This window comes from Megascapheus bottae, chromosome 13, assembly GCF_031878675.1.
Source record: "Megascapheus bottae isolate mThoBot1 chromosome 13, mThoBot2.hap1, whole genome shotgun sequence".
Lineage (NCBI taxonomy): Eukaryota > Metazoa > Chordata > Mammalia > Rodentia > Geomyidae > Megascapheus > Megascapheus bottae.
The window spans coordinates 12,347,771-12,365,936 of NC_143521.1; the positions used below are offsets into that span (position 1 = coordinate 12,347,771).

The window sequence follows — 18,166 nt, forward strand, 5'->3', positions numbered from 1 at the left end:
ATGTAACTGTAATCCCTCTATGCATTATCTCAAGAATAAAATTAAAAAGAAAAGAAAATGGCTAAATTAAGGCTGTCAACTATCATTGATCCCTGCCTTCCCCTTTCTCTGTCATTCAAGGTAGTGACACTCCACTGTGCTTTGTCCTTTGGCTCAAGTGATTGTTTTCTCCAAATACAACATTTTAGAGTTACTTGCAATTTTTGTTGTTGTTGAAGCTAATTTTGCCTACCTCTCGCTCTCCTTTCTCCTGGGAACATATTTCTTGCATCAGCTGAGACTATTTGCCAAAGTTGGATGGTACTGTTTAATTTCAAAGATCATTTCACTAGGGGCTGTAACACTAATGTCGGAATTCTTAGATACATGCTTTAATTTACTCTTTCCAGTGTGGCTGGAAATGGGGGTGTATCTCAAGCTTGGTTAAAATGCAGTTATAGTCTCTTGATGCAGAGTTTTCAGTATCTGAAAATTAGGTCTTCCCCAGATTCTGACTCCTATTTAAGATAGAGATTACAACTTGAATTCAAGAATGGGAAGATAATCCTATCATGAGACTTCTAGTTTTAGTTTCATTAGCCAGGGAATCAGGTTCATTCCTATACTAAGTGCCTTTTGAAGTTAGTTTCACTGTTTTCAATTGAAAATTTCCTGGGTTGGACAATTTTGCATCCACAAAATATGTAAGTAGCACTGTCTGGAGACATTTTTGTTTGTCACCACTGAGGTATTCAGAATGGCATTATTGGCATCTGATAGGAAGACCCAGAGATGCTGCAAAATATCCTATGGTTTTTAGCAGTCTTCCTTACTCCCCTGCAACATGAATTATCTGATCCAAAACATTAATAGGTCTGATGTTGGAAAATCCTAGTTTAGGCAAGTAGGCAATAGGTATGTGGCAAATGGACATGTATTTTTACAGATTGTTTAAAATCTTTTCAACACTCTTCTATATCTGAGCTTCACTTTTTAGTGCTATTACGATGGGAAATTTCCTTTCTAGGAACAACTTCCAAAAGGGTATTTTGAAATAATCACTATAAGTTTGGTCTTGTGTTACTGTATCTTTCTTGTATCTATTCTAGGCATATTTATTGGATATTGGGTACTTTTTCATATTATTGTTACCTCACAAGTGTGGAATATAACTACATTACATAAACATATATATATATATATATAACTCAAAATATCTAGATGTCTATCTATATATCTCTCTCCAGCTACATGTCAATATCTATGTATATCAGAAAGAAAAAGAGTTTATAAAAAAAGTATCAGTGCCATTTGTGTGGACAACTACAGCTATGTATATTCACCCTGTAATCCAAAGGTTCAAAAAAGAAAACTACCCTACCTTTGAATTCTAAAATACCTGGGAGTGACCTATCATTCCAAGCAAATCTATATATAAATCTGTAAGAAGTCAACTATAGGGAGACTTCTTACAGATGGAAAAAAGTATAAGATGGTGGCAGGGTCTGGTACTATGGGCAGATCCACAAATCTCTTAATTGGGCTCTTCTTGGGCTCATCAGGGATGTGGCTTGGAAGTTTTGAGGCATAGATTTGATTCTAATGTTTTGCACATACTACTTCAAGATAGAATGTCAGTCTGCAATCTGCTTAACTTTGTTTTCTAACCTAACTATATCCGAGATGGGTGATTATGGCACTTAATCTAATTGCATTCCACTTACCTTGTTTGTGAAATGAAGATAGGTAAGAGTTGTTTCCTCAGTGGTAGATTTTGGTCTGTGAGAAATATTCCAACTAAGGCTTTGGGAAGGGTGAAGAGAAATCCTATTACAATCCTAAGAAATAAGTATAAAGGCACAGGGAAGCTCAATCAACAGGAACGGTCAGGATCATTACAGTTGGGCAGTTCTGATATGTTTATAACTTCTACTTTGCAGACTACCATTTTCAGCACATTGGCGGGTGAGAAGTCCTTATCTGACTGCAAAAAGGTAAGCCATCTATGGAGTCCAGCATTGCAGCAAAGGACCAGAGACTTCAGACTCGGTGGCATTCAACTGCAAACCTAAGCCATAGCTGCTGTGGCATCCGTGAGGATGAATAGCACATTACGAACCTCTTTCTTTAGAGAAAGACATGGAAATGGCTCATGGTAACGATGTGAGAGATTCTACTGTTGTTTGACACCGTGTAGTTATGGAGAAGTTCTGGTTCCGCATAGTTCCATCTCACATTATTTACAATTTTATTCTGCACAATGACTACCAGGAAGATCCAGAGCGTGTTCTGTAAGCTGAAATTAGGTTTCTATATCTTTGCGTGCATATTTAATTCAAGTAAACTTAAACTCAGTACTGTAATGCATAGACTTTCTATTTAGCAAACTGATCACATAGCATGGAAATCTGGTTTGGATTCACCACGGTCAAGTTTGTGAAGCGGTCACGCATTGTAAAAGGATTAGCTTCACCAGCATCTGATGGAACGTGTCCCTGTAATAGATCATGTCTGCAGACTGCCTGCCATGGCAGCGTGAAAAATTCCTTGCCTGGAAGGCCAGGGGTCACTTTTATTCACCTCTTTAATCTCAGCTTTAACTAGATCTTCTCCTTCTAGAGGGAGAAAAAAAAGTGATTTCACAGTCCAAACAACTCAAATGAATTCTTTGACACTATCAATTGATATGGAAAGCCAGGCGCATGACGATCTTGACCTGTGCCTAATATAATAGTTACTTGGCATTTCTTAAGATTTGATAGCATAACATTGTCCATTACATTGCTTCTTTTTTTTTTTTTTTTGCCAGTCCTGGGCTTGGACGCAGGGCCTGAGCACTGTCCTTGGGTTCTTTTTCTCAAGGCTAGAGCTCTACCACTTGAGCCTTAACACCATTTCTGGCTTTTTTCTATGTATGTGGTATTGAGGAATTGAATCTGGGTCTTCATGCATGCTAGGCAAGCACTTTACCACTAAGCCAAACTCCCGGCCTCACATTGCTTCCCTTTTTAATGCTGCTTGATTTGAAAGTAGGTACTCAGGTATTTATCCTTAAAGGTCACGGGAGATCTCATGGTTCTGAATTCCATCCATTTGGTTATTTTGATAGTTTTGACTTGTGCTGTGTTTCTCAAACTCTCTGCACTGAGTTGTAAGCTGTGTGACAATGAGGACTATGTATTATTTTTAGGATCATAAACCTTCGAGAACAAAGTTTTAGGGATCTCTAGCTTCAACTTTTTCTCTGTGTAGAAATGGCTTTGATATTATTTATAGAGAGACTTCTAGCCTCTGCCTGCATATCCTACCGATGAGCAAAATCATTTCCTAGGGAGACTATCTGAAGAGGTAGAATGCTATTCACTTTACTGAAGTAAAAGTAATAGCTGCCTCCATTAACTTTCTACCTAGTTATTTAAGACCGAAGCCAGTTACTGTGCTTTCTGATGAATCTCTTCTCCATCTCACACTAGGCAATTGATTTTCCTTATCATTTCTAATAGGACATGGATATGATGATTTCCAAGGGCCCAGACTATGACCAGGGTTATATTGTCATCTGGTTTAGAAACCTGGCTCTTCCATTTACTACTTGCACAATTTGGGGTTGGCATAAGCTTCTTCCTTTAATCAGCTATCAAATGGGAAGTATAATTGTACATACTTTATATAATCTGAATTAATGTGTGTAAAGTGATTACCAGAGTAGCTTTACACATAGTCAATGCTAAGTTAGCTACTGTTATCAGTGTGTCTAGACAAGGGGATTAGTCTCTGTTATCAATGTTAGGAATTTTGTATCCCTTTCCACATGAAGTCCATTTGGCATGAAGCATCATGGGAAGCCTGCCTCTTTATTTGGCAAACTTAGTTTACACATTGGTAGATGACAAATACAGCTGAGGCACAGGCTAATATGAGAAGGCTAGTTACAGGCTTCTTAAATGTAGCACCAACACTCTACTAATAGTGTTGGATGTCCTTCCATATCTCTTTAGGACATTTCTATCCAAACTTCTGCTTGAACCTGACTCATGATTCTCTTTTATATTTCTACAAACTGTCTTTTGCATATAAATCGGGGTCATCTTAAATGTTCCTATTCATTTGAAAAATTTTTGAACAATCAAGTTAATTATAAACCCAGTCTGTCATTCACTTATATGTCATTTCTCTCATTTCAATGCCATGTATGAGAGTAACAGTTTCTAGGACTGTGATTTTATCCCAGTCAGTTAACAAGTGACCATTGAGTACCTTCCGTATAATGTGTATAGAAATACCTTGTGACCAAGTCATGTATTCCTTCTCATCACCCTCATAGAGATGATAGACACTCATTAGGCACATATTGGCAAAATTGTGATAAATACTATCACATTCAAGTTGAGAATTTATAGGATACCATACCAGGAGTTCTCACCATGGTTAAGGGAACAGAGGACAGTTCTTTGAAGAAACAATGGTTAAACTGAGATACCAAGAATGCATCAGAGGCTTGGCATGATGGCCCATGCCTGTAATCATAGCTCATGGGATTCTAAAGCAAGATTATCAGGAGTTCATGGCCAATCGTGAAACTTACCTGTCAAAACCCAAACCAACCAACCAACCAACCAGCCAACCAAACAAAAAACCACCAAAAATATGGATTAGATTTGGTTTCATGAAATCAGTTGGAGCAGGAGAGTAGAAAGCATGACTATCCTGAGGTAAAGCAAGGAAATCATAAAAAGTTTTGGTAATTACAATTTGAAATGGAATAGTAGTGAAAAAGAAGATGCAAGTCTCATTGTGGTTATTCTGGGGTAATTAAACATTTTTATTCTAGGGTAATAAAAATTTAAGGGGCTTCAATTTTAAAAAGTATGTGTGTAAAAATGATGTGATTTTGACTTTAAGGTTACTTGTCTGCCACAGAATATAAGAAAAAATCTTTTTGATATGAATTCTGTGTATAAAGTTGATACTATTGGGCTGAGAATGTGGCCTAGTGGTAGTGCATGCCTAGCATGCCTGGGTTCAATTCCTTGGTACCATGTACACAGAAAAAGCCAGAAGTGGTGTTAAGCCACTCATTACAAGACTGTAGTTGACTGGCTAAGCAAAATAATGACGACAGTAGTCACTGGCATTTACTAATACGGCAGGCTACTATTGATTTTACTCAGATAAAAATGATAAGCACAGAAGTTACATTGGGGTGGAGTTAGGATTGAAAGGCACACACACAAAAAAATAGAATGAAATATAGCCTTCTTTAGAGGAATTTATTCTAAGAGGAAGAGGAAAGATGAGCTGTGTAGGGGCTATAGGGCCAAAGAAGTGTTTCTTAGGTGGGACATTTAAGTGTGTGTGTGTGTGTGTGTGTGTGTGTGTGTGTGTGTGTGTGTGTGTGTATGTTTAAATGCTATTAGAAAGAAGAAAATAGAGCCAAGCATAGTGGCTCACACCTGTAATCCTAGCTACTCAGGAGGAGGCTGAGATCTGAGGATCACAGTTGAAAGCCAGTCTGGGCACTAAAAAGTCCATGAGACTTTTATCTCCAATTAACCTCCAGAATGTGGCACTGTGGCTCAAGGGGTAGAATTGTAGCCTTGAGCTGAAGAACTCAGGGACAGAGTCCAGGCTCAGAGTTCAAGTCCAAAGACCAACAAAGAAAAAAACAGGAGAAAATAGCAAGGGAAAAGATGAAGATCTAAGAAAAGGGGAACTATCCACTGAGTGAGGTCATTGAAAAGATTGCAAACATTAGATGCCAAAGCCTAGGGTTAATGATAAATAGATGGAAGGACACATTTTCTTTTTTAATAGGAGGGAAAGAAGAAAAGAAGGGAATTATGTGGTTAAGAATTGTGAGAGAAAATAAGCCATATAGGATGATGCTAAATGGAAGGACCTCCAGGATATAGAAACAAAAGCCATGTAATGAGTGATTGTTGTCCTTAATGTACTATGTTATCTCTCATCTCTTTTGCTGTCCCTTGATTATCTCATATTGTTACAGTATTTTACCTTGTTATCTGATATATTGTATATATGCTTATTTGATTATTTGAAAAATCAGATAGTGAAGGGGGGAAAATGAGATGAGGGGCGGGGGTGGGGGGAGGGAAATGGGAACCAAGACATGAGAAAGAGTATCAATGTTTATGAAGTAATGCACCTTCTATCTGGTGAATATAATGTATTAATTACAATCAAAATATATGAAAAAAGAAAATGGCAGCCATGTCATTAGATGGTCTGATCAGTGGGGATAAAAGTGTTTAGAGCTTTTGAGACTGTACAAATATACTATTCTTACATAAGGTAGAATAAGTAGGATAAAAAACATTATAAGTTGCTTGCATAAATCTTTTCTCCTATTTTATAGACAGAGACATTAAAAGGAGCTTTGATATATATTAATATCAAGGTCATGTTTAACAATTAAAAATTACTATTAAGTAGTTTTATGAAGAGATTACAATTCCACTATTTTTATGATTTTTAAAAACCCATCATACTTTGTAAAGGGTGAAAGATTTATATGATTTGAAGAGAAACTGGAGTATTCCCACATGATATTTTACATAGATGATACCATTCATATGATACATAAAGGTCTGGGAAATCTGTCTCAAGGGAGCTCTATCTTTAAAAACTGTTCTTTAATCTGTGTCTTTAATAACGAACTGTCATCTGAGCACAGTGTCTTTGTTGCTAATGGATTGGAGAGCTTTTCTACCTTGGTATCCCACAGTCCACATCTAAATGTAAATAAATCTTTCCTACATCCTGAAGATTCCTCTCTTATTTCACACCTCAGTTAATGGCTTCACCCATCAAAACCTTAGTATCACCCTGATTTTCTCCTCATTTTCCTATCCACTTAGCTGGTAGATCCTATAAATTCCCATTTGAAATGTCTCTGAAATCTTCCCATCTCCTCCTTTACCTTTCTATTCATTCTTGGAAAGACTGCAGCAACTCCCTTCCTGCTCTTTTCTTATAAGTTAGCTCTTTTCTACCTCATTTTCTAAAATGGAATAATTTCTAAAAATGACAACCAATGCATCATTCTTAAAATATCTTAAAATGCTTAAATGCTTGAGAAGTATCCAAGGTATTTCAGTTTTATTAAAAATAAATCCAGCTCCCCAGAGAGATCATTCCTACTCCTACCATCTCCAGCCCAACTCCACATAGGAAGTTCCTCCCACTTTCTCCAGCTTCCTGTCTTTACTCCCTAAACGACTGGAGTTGAGAGGCCTTGAGTGGAATACTCCCAAATGTGAACTCTTTGTGCCTGTATATAATTTTCTCCTCTGGCAATGCTTTCCTTTCTCTTATATATCTAAGAAACTTAGTTATTCCATGTAAAGGCCCTATATATTTTTTTTGATTCCTTGATTTTTCTCAGGAAAAATGAGAGGTTTTACTTCTCGGTTTTATAATACTTACACTTAATCTTAGCATAGATGCATATCCCTTATACAAATGCTTGGTACCCTCAATTTCAGATTCTTTGAGATTTGGGAATATTTGCAGATGTAGTTTATATATGTAACATATATATATATATACAGTATATTAATATATATCATATGTATACACATAGTATATATAGTATAGTATCTACTTCATATATGCTATATATACATATAGAGATGTATAAATACATATGTAGTATATATCCTATCCATAAAACACATATCTATATATCTAAAACACATATATCTACACATCTAAGACATATGTATGAGTGTATATATATATATATATATATATTTATCTAAGGGATAGGATCCAACTTGTCATGTGTTTACCATGTCCCCAGGTCTGTGAAAAGTACTTTCTGTGGGCTGGGAGTTTGGCCTAGTGGTAGAGTGCTTGCCTAGCATGCACAAAGGCCCAGGTTTGATTCCTTGGTACCACATACATAGAAGAAAGCCGGAAGTGGTGCTGAGGCTCAAGTGGTAGGGCTTTAGTTTTGAGAAAGTCCAAGGAAAATGCTTAGGCCCTGAGCTCAAGCCCAGGACTGGCCAAAAAAAGTACTTTCTGTGGATTATTTCAATTGATTTTTCTCTTTTGCTAGTCCTGGGGCTTGAACTCAGGGCCAGAGCACTGTCCTTGGATGTTTACCTCAAGGCTAGCATTCTGCCACTTGAGCCACAGCAGCACTTCCGGCTTTTGTATGTATGTGATACCAGGGACTCTAACATGGGTCTTCATGCTTGCTAAGCAAGCATTTTACCACTAGGCCAAACTCCTGGCCCCTCAGTTGATTTTTATAACAACCTTTTAGATAACTAACCATTTTACTATTTATAGTTAAGGAAATTGAGGCTTAGAGGCAATAAAGAAATTGACATTTCAGCTGGAGCCAGGATGTGAATCTAGGAAGTCTGAGGCCTTGCAAAATCATTGCTTTCGGTGTTTTACTACCACATTCTCCCTCCCGCTGGAATTTAAATACTTATTTATGGTTCCAGTTTCCCCCTACACTATTAACTCTTGGATAAAAGCAGAATAATGACTGATTCTGTTAGGAATAGTAAAACAATACTACCTCAGCAGTAGTGAGACTTCATGAATGCTTATTCAATGAATGGGTTCACTATATACATGAATATCAATTAGTATGAGAACATTCTGGGACCCTAACAAGCAATTTTTTGCTTTCATTGGAGGTAATTAAATTTCATATATATATACACACACACATATATATAAAATATATGTGTATGCACACACATATATATGTGTATATATACATATATATACATACACACACATATATATGTATATGTATATGTATATATATATGTATATGTGCATATATATATATATATATATATATATATATATATATATGGTACATGATGTTTGGCCTAGTGGTGGAGTGCTTGCATAGCATGCATGAAGACCTGAATTCGATTCCTCGGTACCATATGCATAGAAAAGACTGGAAATGATGCTGTAGCTCAAGTGGTAGAGCTCAAGCCTACAGTGAGCAGGCCCTGAGTTCAAGCTCCAGGGCTGGGATGTAGCTCAGTGGCAAAGCACTTGCCTAGCAAGTGCAATGTCCTGGGTTCGATCCCCAGTGCCAAAAAAGAAAAGACACAAAAAATACAGTTTAAAAAAAAAGTGTGTATGTGTATATTCAAGACATAGCTATCAAAGTTATTTCAGCAATAAAACAAGATGTACATCAATAGCTGTGGAGATTTGCATGTTTATTTTAGCCAAAGATGGTAGATTCTTCCAAAATGGCCTCTCAAACACCATATTGTAGAGTTATAAGAACTTTTCTTCTTATTTTCAGCCAAAGACCACATACAACTTAGATAATCTATAAGAAGACAGGGAATTCTCATGAATCCATTCATTTATTAAGATTTATTAAGTATCTTTAATAAAAAATTGTGCAGTACACTCTTTATTTGTATCCTGCACAAATTCTCCATTCTATGCTACTTAATTGAAGTTGGTACATGGGGGAGTGTGTCAGATTAACAAACACAAAGAATGATCCTTCAGTATGTTTTACTGTCTAATATCACTTATTTCATGTTCTTTGTATCTTGAAACTTTCATATCTCTTGGTGAAAGATGTTTGTATTCAGTTATTTTACCTTAGCACTTCTGTGTAAGGACATTCTGACACAGAGCTATTGAACTCATAGTGTTTAAATTTGAAAGTCATGCTCAAGAAAAAAACCTCATTTTTCCCCCAGGCTTGTTTTGTCTCATATGATTCCTGCTATGACCATAGAGTAGAGAGAGATGAATTTAGGGATGGGTAAGGGTGCAGAGACCAGTTTCATGAATTACTTAGAAGTGAAAAACAGTAATTCTTCCCTCCCACCTCCACCCCAGATTGGTATTTAATAATTCTGCTATAATTCTGTTACAGATAATAATCTGGAATCCCTTCCAGAAATCTCATCTATAGTCATAAACTTAGGAGCCCAGGTTGGAGGTTCATTTTTCAGATTTAGCTACAATTTTGATGGTTGATAATATAGCTACTGCTTCCTCCTCCTCCTCTTCCTCCTCTTCCTCCTCTTCCTCCTCCCCCTTCCTCCTCCTCCCTCTCCTCCTCCTCCTCCTCCCTCTTCCTCCTCCTTCTTCTTTGGCTTGAGGTCAAAGAAGAGTGGGTAGTACTATTTCTCTTCTTCCATGGCTCCCTACAATTCAGAAATCCTGACTCATATAATTGACATTAAAAGATAGTTTAGAAAAAATGTTTAGAGAAATCATACTTAAAAATTTAAAAAATGGACAAAATATTCATAAAATGTATTCCTAACATATAAAAACATGGCTTGGTGGTAGAGTGCCTACCTAGCAAGCATAAATCTCTAAATTTAAATTCCAATATTATCAATAATAACTAAAATAAAATAAATCCACCTGTTGTTAACAGTAATTGTGTGCATTATTATTTTTTTGGCTGTGGTATGTGTTTTATTTAATTTTGAACTTTGATTTAGGCCTCTCCACCACAGTTAAAGATGTACCCAGTGTCTAGAAAACATATCCATGCATTCTCGATGCTTGTGGGGTAAAATGTTTATTATTTTTTTTTCCCTAGTCAGGGCCTGAGCACTGTCCTTGGACTTTCTCAAGGCTAGAGCTCTACCACTTGAGCCTCAGCATCACTTCCAGTTGTTTTCTATGTATTTGGTCCTGAGGAATTGAACCTGGGCAAGCACTCTACCACTAGGCCAAACTCCAGCTCTGAAACTTTTCTTTTTAGTAGACATTGGTGGTACTTCCTTCCTATAGACAAAGTACTTCTCTCTGAAAAGGAGTCAGAATATGATGGGCTATTGCAAAATTAAGCTTTCTATCAATGTTGATGAACAGGTCCCTGAGTAAACATGGGCCAAGATAGCGATCCTGGTGGTTAAGGTATTTACTCAGGGTTGGGTCCCTGTCCTTTGAACTTTATTATATTTGTCTTCCTCTTTTAAAGACTCAATGCCTAAGTGACATTTGTTGACCTCCACAAAGCTCACTGGGCACATTCCCATGACTCCCGGCCTCTTGGCAGACGTTCCAGGCTGTAAGTCACAGAGCCCTCTTCCCATGCCCTGAGAAAGGGCACAAGGATAAATTCAACCATGTTAGCTTTGAGGAAATTCTTCAGTGCCCCCTCTGGAGTGACACAATCCCATGTTCTGGAGGAGTCATGGCCAATGGAATCATTTCAAGTAAATTTAAATGTGGTTTACTTTCTAATAGTTTCAGAAAGTAGCAAAGGTTCGTTTTGGGCAGAGAGCTGGCTCTGGGTAGAGAACAGCATATGCACATTTTCAAAATTCCTGTCCTTTTTACCATGTGCCAACACTGCTCCCTGACTTATAGGAAGGAAGATTGCACTATATCTGAACACAGAGGGTACAGTAACTTTCCTGCCCGTGTTCATTCTTTCCCTACTCCTTGCTACATCCCCCTTCTCACTGCAAAGAAAGAGCCCCTAGCACTTATTTGAAATGGCTCAGATAAGAAAATGGATTCTGGATTTTTCCATTCAAGCCTCACTGGTGGTTTTGGTTTATATCATTGCCTTCTTCCTATCCTACTCTCCCTGAGAGACAGGATGGTGGGTGGCGCTTGGGTTAAAAGTATAAGCCTTGGGGCTTTAGTCCATGATTGGAGATCCAGATCCATCAGTCCCCCTGCATCTCATTTGTGTCATCTATAGATGAAATCAACCTATGAAATCATTATAAGGATTCGAAAGGTGGATCCTTGTAAAATTTTTAGAGCAGTGTCTGAGTGAGATTCATCATTATTCCATTCCTGTGCTTCCTAAAAACAATGACACTTTGTAGCTTTGATTCTGACCTTATTTTTATGCTTAAAGTTCACAAATAGACATGGGCCAGCATCAGCATTAGGGAAAAAAGGTAAACTGTAGTTGCACTGGAGAGATACCTTCATATGTGTTTTTAATTTTGAGGAATTCCAATTCTTAATAATAATACACTTAAATTTAGTATTATTATAGATTCTAACTTTGTAACAGCAAAGTATTTCTTCATAAATGAGGAATGAAATATTTTTTTAAATTTAATCTTATTGTCAAGGTGATGTACAGAGGAGTTATAGTTACATATGTAACTATATGTAATGTCAAACATTGTTGTGCCCTCCTTCATTTTTGTCTCACTTTCCCTCCCCTCAGTTCCTCTCCCCAAGTTGTAAAGTTCATTCCCCCATATTATCTTGAGAGTATCACTGTTGCATTGGTATGCTCTTTGTCCTTTGCCTCACTATTTTGTTCTCCTTTCCTTCCTCAATTCAAATAAAGATATATACAAGACATGGAGTACCAAAATCAAATACAGTAACAACAGGTGATAAACCAAAGGAGAAAAAATGAAAGAAAAAAAGAAACAAATTTACACAGTACATTAAAAACAACAATTAAGGGGGCCAGGAGTTTGGCTTAGTGGTAGAGTGCTTGCCTAGCATGCACAAAGACCTGAGTTTGATTCCTCAGTACCACATACATAGAAAAGTTGGAAGTGGTGCTGTGGCTCCTATGGTATAACTCTAGCCTTGAGAAAGTCCAAGGACAGTGCTCAGGCCCTGAGCTCAAGCCCGGGACTGGCAAAAACAAAACAAAACAAAACAAAAAACAACTAAGAAAAACATCTTGTTTCCATATCTTGGAAGTCATTTTGCTTAAAATAATTTTATATGGTCATATATGCATAGCTATTGAGCTATTATTATCCTCTTCTAAGACTGTCCTAGATATATACTACTTATTACAAATGAGGGAAACCAAGGAGTTTATGTTTCTTACTTCATTTAACATGATTTTTTTTCCAAGTTTTCCCATTTCGTTATGAATGGGGTTATGTCATTCTTTCTGATTTTTTTCCTTAATAAAGATGCAGAAACACAACAAATCAAAGAAAGGTTGGACAAATGGGATTGCATTAAGCTTCAGAGCTTCTGCATGACAAAAGACAGAGCTAGCAAGATAAATAGAAAGTCCACGGAGTGGGAGATATGGCTAATATAATAAATATCTAAGTATACTTGGAACTCAAAAAATTAAATCCCTCCAAAACCACTCCATTAAAAAGTGGGCAAAAGATCTAAAGAGAGACTTATCTGAAGAGGAAATAAGAATGGCCAATAGAAAGTTAAAGAAATGCTCAACATCTCTGGCTATAAAAGAAGTACAAATCAAAACAACTTTGAGACTCCACCTCACCCCAGTTAGAATGGCCATTATCAAAAAATCTAATAACAACAGATGCTGGTGGGAATGTGGCCAAAAGGTAACGCTAATACACTATTGGTGGGAGTGTAAACTTGTTCAGTCACCTTGGAAAGCAGTATGGAGGTTCCTCAAAAGTCTAAACATAGAGCTCCCCTATGACACAACGATCTCACTCCTTGGCATTTACCCAAGTGACCACAAATAAGGCCATACTAAAGCTAGTAGCACAACCATGTTCATTACAGTATTATTTGCATATCTGAGATATGGAAGCAACCCAGATCCACCGCCATAGGCATGGAATCTTCTTAATATTAGAATAAATATATCTTTCTATATCTCTAGCACCTGTCACAATTCTGAGCATAAAGAAAGCATTTGATATTGATATTTCATAACTTTGGCATAGTAAAAATTCCTCTGAAGGCCTCTAGAAAAAGACTTGGGGTAAAAAAAGAATGGACAGAAAGGGGTCTCTTTGTATATTTTATGCCAACACATAGAACATTCATATTGTTATTCAGTGCATAGAGATACAAAACAAAAATAACATGTTTTCCCCTCTGAAATCAATATTGATCTATTCCCTTTATACAGTACAAATCCCTCTTGATGGTTAGTATTTTGGTAGGCTGGAGGAGGTATCACTTGTAGGCTTAGCCAAAAAGAGTCAATACTGTGGTTAGAGGGGCTCAAAAGAGTCCCTCTCATTGAAAGACATTTCAGTGGGGGAAGAACGTGGCTTGCTGAGTAGGAAGCACTATTGGGAATCTGCCTTCCATGCATTTGGTGGCGTAGTCACGGAGATAATTGAGCAGTGTGGATACTGGTGATTTTTCCATAGTGTTTTAATGTGTCCCTAGGCTAGGAATTTTTTCTCTTAAGTTTATGATAATGACATTTTCAAAGGAAAGGACATAAATCCCCAGGGTCACACCAGTAGTTTATAGGATTAGAACTGGTTGTGGAGCTGGGAATTTGGCCTAGTGGAAGAGTGCTTGCCTAGCATACATGAAGACCCAGGTTCGATTCCTCAGTACCATATACATAGAAAAAGCTGAAAGTGATGTTGTGGCGCAGTAGTAGAGTTCTAGCCTTGAGAAAGTCCAAGGACAGTGCTCTGGCACTGAGTTCAAGCTCCAGGACTGGTTAAATAAAAAAACAAAAACCAAAAGAAAGCGATTCAGTAAAGATTTCAGAAAGATCTGGTTGTGGAAATTAGTCTCATGATCAAATGAAAAGTGTTTCCTGCTTCTGTGTGTTTCTTATCGTAAGGAAGAATCAAAAGAATAAGTTAGAATCATTTCACACTGAAGAAAATGTAGGGAATTTAACTCTGAAGTTGAATCATACCAGGGGTTAAATGAGCAACAGAATCACATCAGTAGCATTTCTTGGTGCTTTATTGGTAGGTGGGGGTGGGGCAACCTTGTAACTGGAGCCTTATTGCTGACCTTACCACTGCTTGCACTGAAGCATACCCATCAGCACCTTCCAGAAGCTTCTGGTTGCTGTCCTGATTCCTTCAGAATGAACAGCACACATTTAGACCCATGGGTTGTGTGATACACTCACTGTCTGCAGCAGTAACATTGCTAATAGGAAGGAAGGGAGTTGAGGTTAAATGTCATAAAATATGTTGCTCTGATCACCTCCAAGCTGTGATTTTCATGACTGCATCTGCATAGAAACCCACTCAAGAATATGACCTTTGCTGCCTGTGCTTGAGACATAGCTCCCATGTAATACACATTTCAGAATACATGGGAGATAGTGGTAATTAGCAGCAAACCCCCACACACGTGCACACCTGCTATAATAAAACATGATTTTTTTTTGTCACAGCAATTCCAGCTTGCCAAAATCATTTAAAGTGGTAGCAGAAATAAAGAGTGCTAACTATTCTTTCAAATTAGACATGTAAAAGGGCTTTTAATGATTGTAGTAGTATATTTTTTCTTTTGCTATGTGTGTGTGTGTGTGTGTGTGTGTGTGTGTGTGTGCCCGTGTGTGCGTAGGGGAAGGGGGGAGGGAGACAAATGCCACTGTACTCTGTTCACCTGCCTAATTGCTAGCTGGATTTGACTTGCTCTTTGTTAAGTAGCTAAGATATTACAGTGACCTTCAGCTGAAAATTGTGTTTCTGTTGTGAGTCTGAGTTTTTCTTTTAGATTGCTATCTTATTGAGGCGCAAAGATTCTAGAGCAACTGCTTATCCTTCCATTCTTGCTTATTTTCTCTTCATAGTTTTCCAGAATCTTTTATCATCAAGACTGGGGTATAACATGCACACAAAGACAAAGACATACACATATACACTTAATTTTTTTCATTTTATTTTTTATTATCAAGGTAATGTATAGAGGGGTTACAGTAACATTTGCCAGATAGTGGGTGCATTACATCTCACACATTGATACCCCTTCTACATACTTAATTTTGTATAAGGTTCTCTGCTGGAGTAGTATGTAGAGAGATATCTCATTTTTCTTGTCTACATTTCAGTATATTGGATGTGTAAAACAGAAAAAAATACCAAGAATGGAGAGGAATGTGTATAATTGGATAACTATACTGGCTTACAAATCTTTTGATACCAGTGGAGTAGACAGAATACTTAATTTATCCCAATTAAACATGAATACTCTGGCTATTGTTGCTCAAACTGGAGCCACATTACAATTGGGCTAATTGCAACCTCTGATTTAGTGCTCAGCTTTGTGCTTGCCTTTTGTTTACACAAATGATCTGTGCTATACAGACAAGAGCAATCTTTCCCTTTCGCTCTTCTCATGTTGATTGTTTTTCTTTTATTATTTTAATTGTACATTTTGTGGATTGCTATAATTTACTGCTCCAGCTAATCTCACAATAAGGCAGCTGTGTGGTAGCCTTAGATCTGCTCAGTGAAGGAAGGAGCTGGTGGCTACACTGTGTGATCAGAATATGAGGTAGATGTGCCCTTGGACCTGTAAGTTCTGCAGCAGAAAATATAGAGACAGGGTCAACATGTAGAGTATCTTGAATGCAGGGCCATTTCTCCCATTACTAACAGACTTCATCTAGAGATGAGATGGCCTCCATGATCGTTCTTGACTCTCAAACTCTGTGGTTGTATTACTTGTTATGATAGAAAATGGCGATGGCTATGGCCGTAGTACTAGTTCATTTACTCTCATACAGTTTTTGGGGTAGCTATTGTTTCTGCCATCTTGGAATGTATTCTTTTGGTCAGAGGTACAGATACTATGTAATAAATAGAATGGATGAAGTACAATGTGTTTTAGAATGTGGAGTACAAAATGAGGAGTGAGTAAAGGCTCTTGGTAAAAGGGTAGGTTGTGATCTGTCATAGGCTGATCATGTGTCATTTGGTTAAGAAAGCACTGAGGCAGTTAGTTACACTGATCTTTGGGAGAAGGGCATTACACTGGCCCAGGTCACAACCAGTGCATATTATATACATGGAAGAGTAAGGAAGCAAGTTAGCTGGATGAAAACAAAGACTGATGTTTATTAATTGTACAAATGTAGTATTCATTGAAATTCTAGTATGTGCCAGGGACTATATTAATCTTTTCTAAGGATTAATACATTTTATTCACACAATACATTTATGAGGTATAATTACCATCTTTATTTCTGTATGGTGAATGAAAAGTCATCCAGTAATAAGATGTAGACTTCCCACTTTGATGAGTCAGATAAAAAGCTTATCTTTATCTAAATTCAAAGCAAAGTCCCAGAATCAACCCATCTTGACTTAGCTCGTTCAAGTAACCACCCACAAATCAATCACAATGTCAGGAGAGTTGGGTATGCCGACTGACCTAACTTGGGATTGAACCTACTTGAATTTTTTGTTTGTATCTGGATCACCAGCCTTCTGGATCAACAGTAAAGAGTGCTGGTGCTCCAAAGAAAAGTCTTGGGAGGTGGATAATGCTAAGTAGATGAAAGAACTCTCAGTGCTTGCTTCCTGTATCCCCACTTGCCACTTTTACTTCTTTCCTAATTTTTCTTATCTCCTTGGCTCTTATCTTCTTACTTTCATTTATAGTTATTTTTTCTTTACTTTATAAGGCAATAATTTATAAGTCTGACAAAAGTAGCAGGGGTTATTAAGATCTCTATGGTAGAAAATGATTTTTAAGGAAAAGTCACAGGATTTTATGGAACTCTATGAGTATCATTTCAGAAAGTTGCCTTTTAAATCACCCATAGAGAATGGATCTTTGTTGTATAAAATTGTATACTGAATTTAACATATATCATGTATTGTATACCCTGGACCTCTGAATATTGATAATAATGGTTAATTGTTAAATGTGTAGACACACATGATTGATGTAAAGGATACAGAACATTAAGCATTAGTAAATTAATTTAGGAATATTTTAGAAATATTATATGGCTCCAGAAAAATCATCTGTGCAAACATAATCTGAATTACATATCATTTCCCATTTGGGCAGGGTCTCCCAAGGCCTTGTTCTAATCTCATCAATAACAATTGTACAATATGAAAGAGATGGGTGATTCAGGGATGTACCTTGAAGTCACAAAAGGTTTGCCAATTTAATTATTGGATTATAAAAGTGTGGAGATTTAGAAGTGTATTTCTATAGCACTTCTTGAAGTTTAAAACCTCTTTGAACCCTGTGATGCCTTCAGGTATCATGGATATTTCTGAATCAATAGATTCAGAAAATTTGGCAATAGCCAACTTTTAATGCAATCTGTTATTGTTGGTTTAAGTTTTGTGTTTCTATTCAGCTCCAGCAGAGATAAGTGCAAGATTAGGCAAATTTAGCTTGACATCTGAAACCTGTTTGTGTTTATGCAGATGGTAGCTGCTTGAATACATTATTTTAAGGATTAACAAAAAGATTTTGGCTTCTTTTTTGTTCTTTTAGAATTTTACTAACATTATGGCTTGACTATAAAAAGTTC

At 37.0% G+C, this 18,166-nt stretch overlaps 1 protein-coding gene across 2 annotated transcripts in view; it reads left to right on the top strand.

The window, feature by feature from the left end:
* Positions 1-18,166, top strand: part of Rasgef1b (RasGEF domain family member 1B) — a 537,873-nt gene that overhangs the window by 182,508 nt on the left and 337,199 nt on the right. For both annotated transcript variants that reach the window (XM_090343353.1, XM_090343354.1), the window contains exon 3: positions 1,920-1,973. In XM_090343353.1, the coding sequence (XP_090199479.1) occupies positions 1,920-1,973 (54 nt within the window). The remainder of the gene's footprint in view (positions 1-1,919; positions 1,974-18,166) is intronic.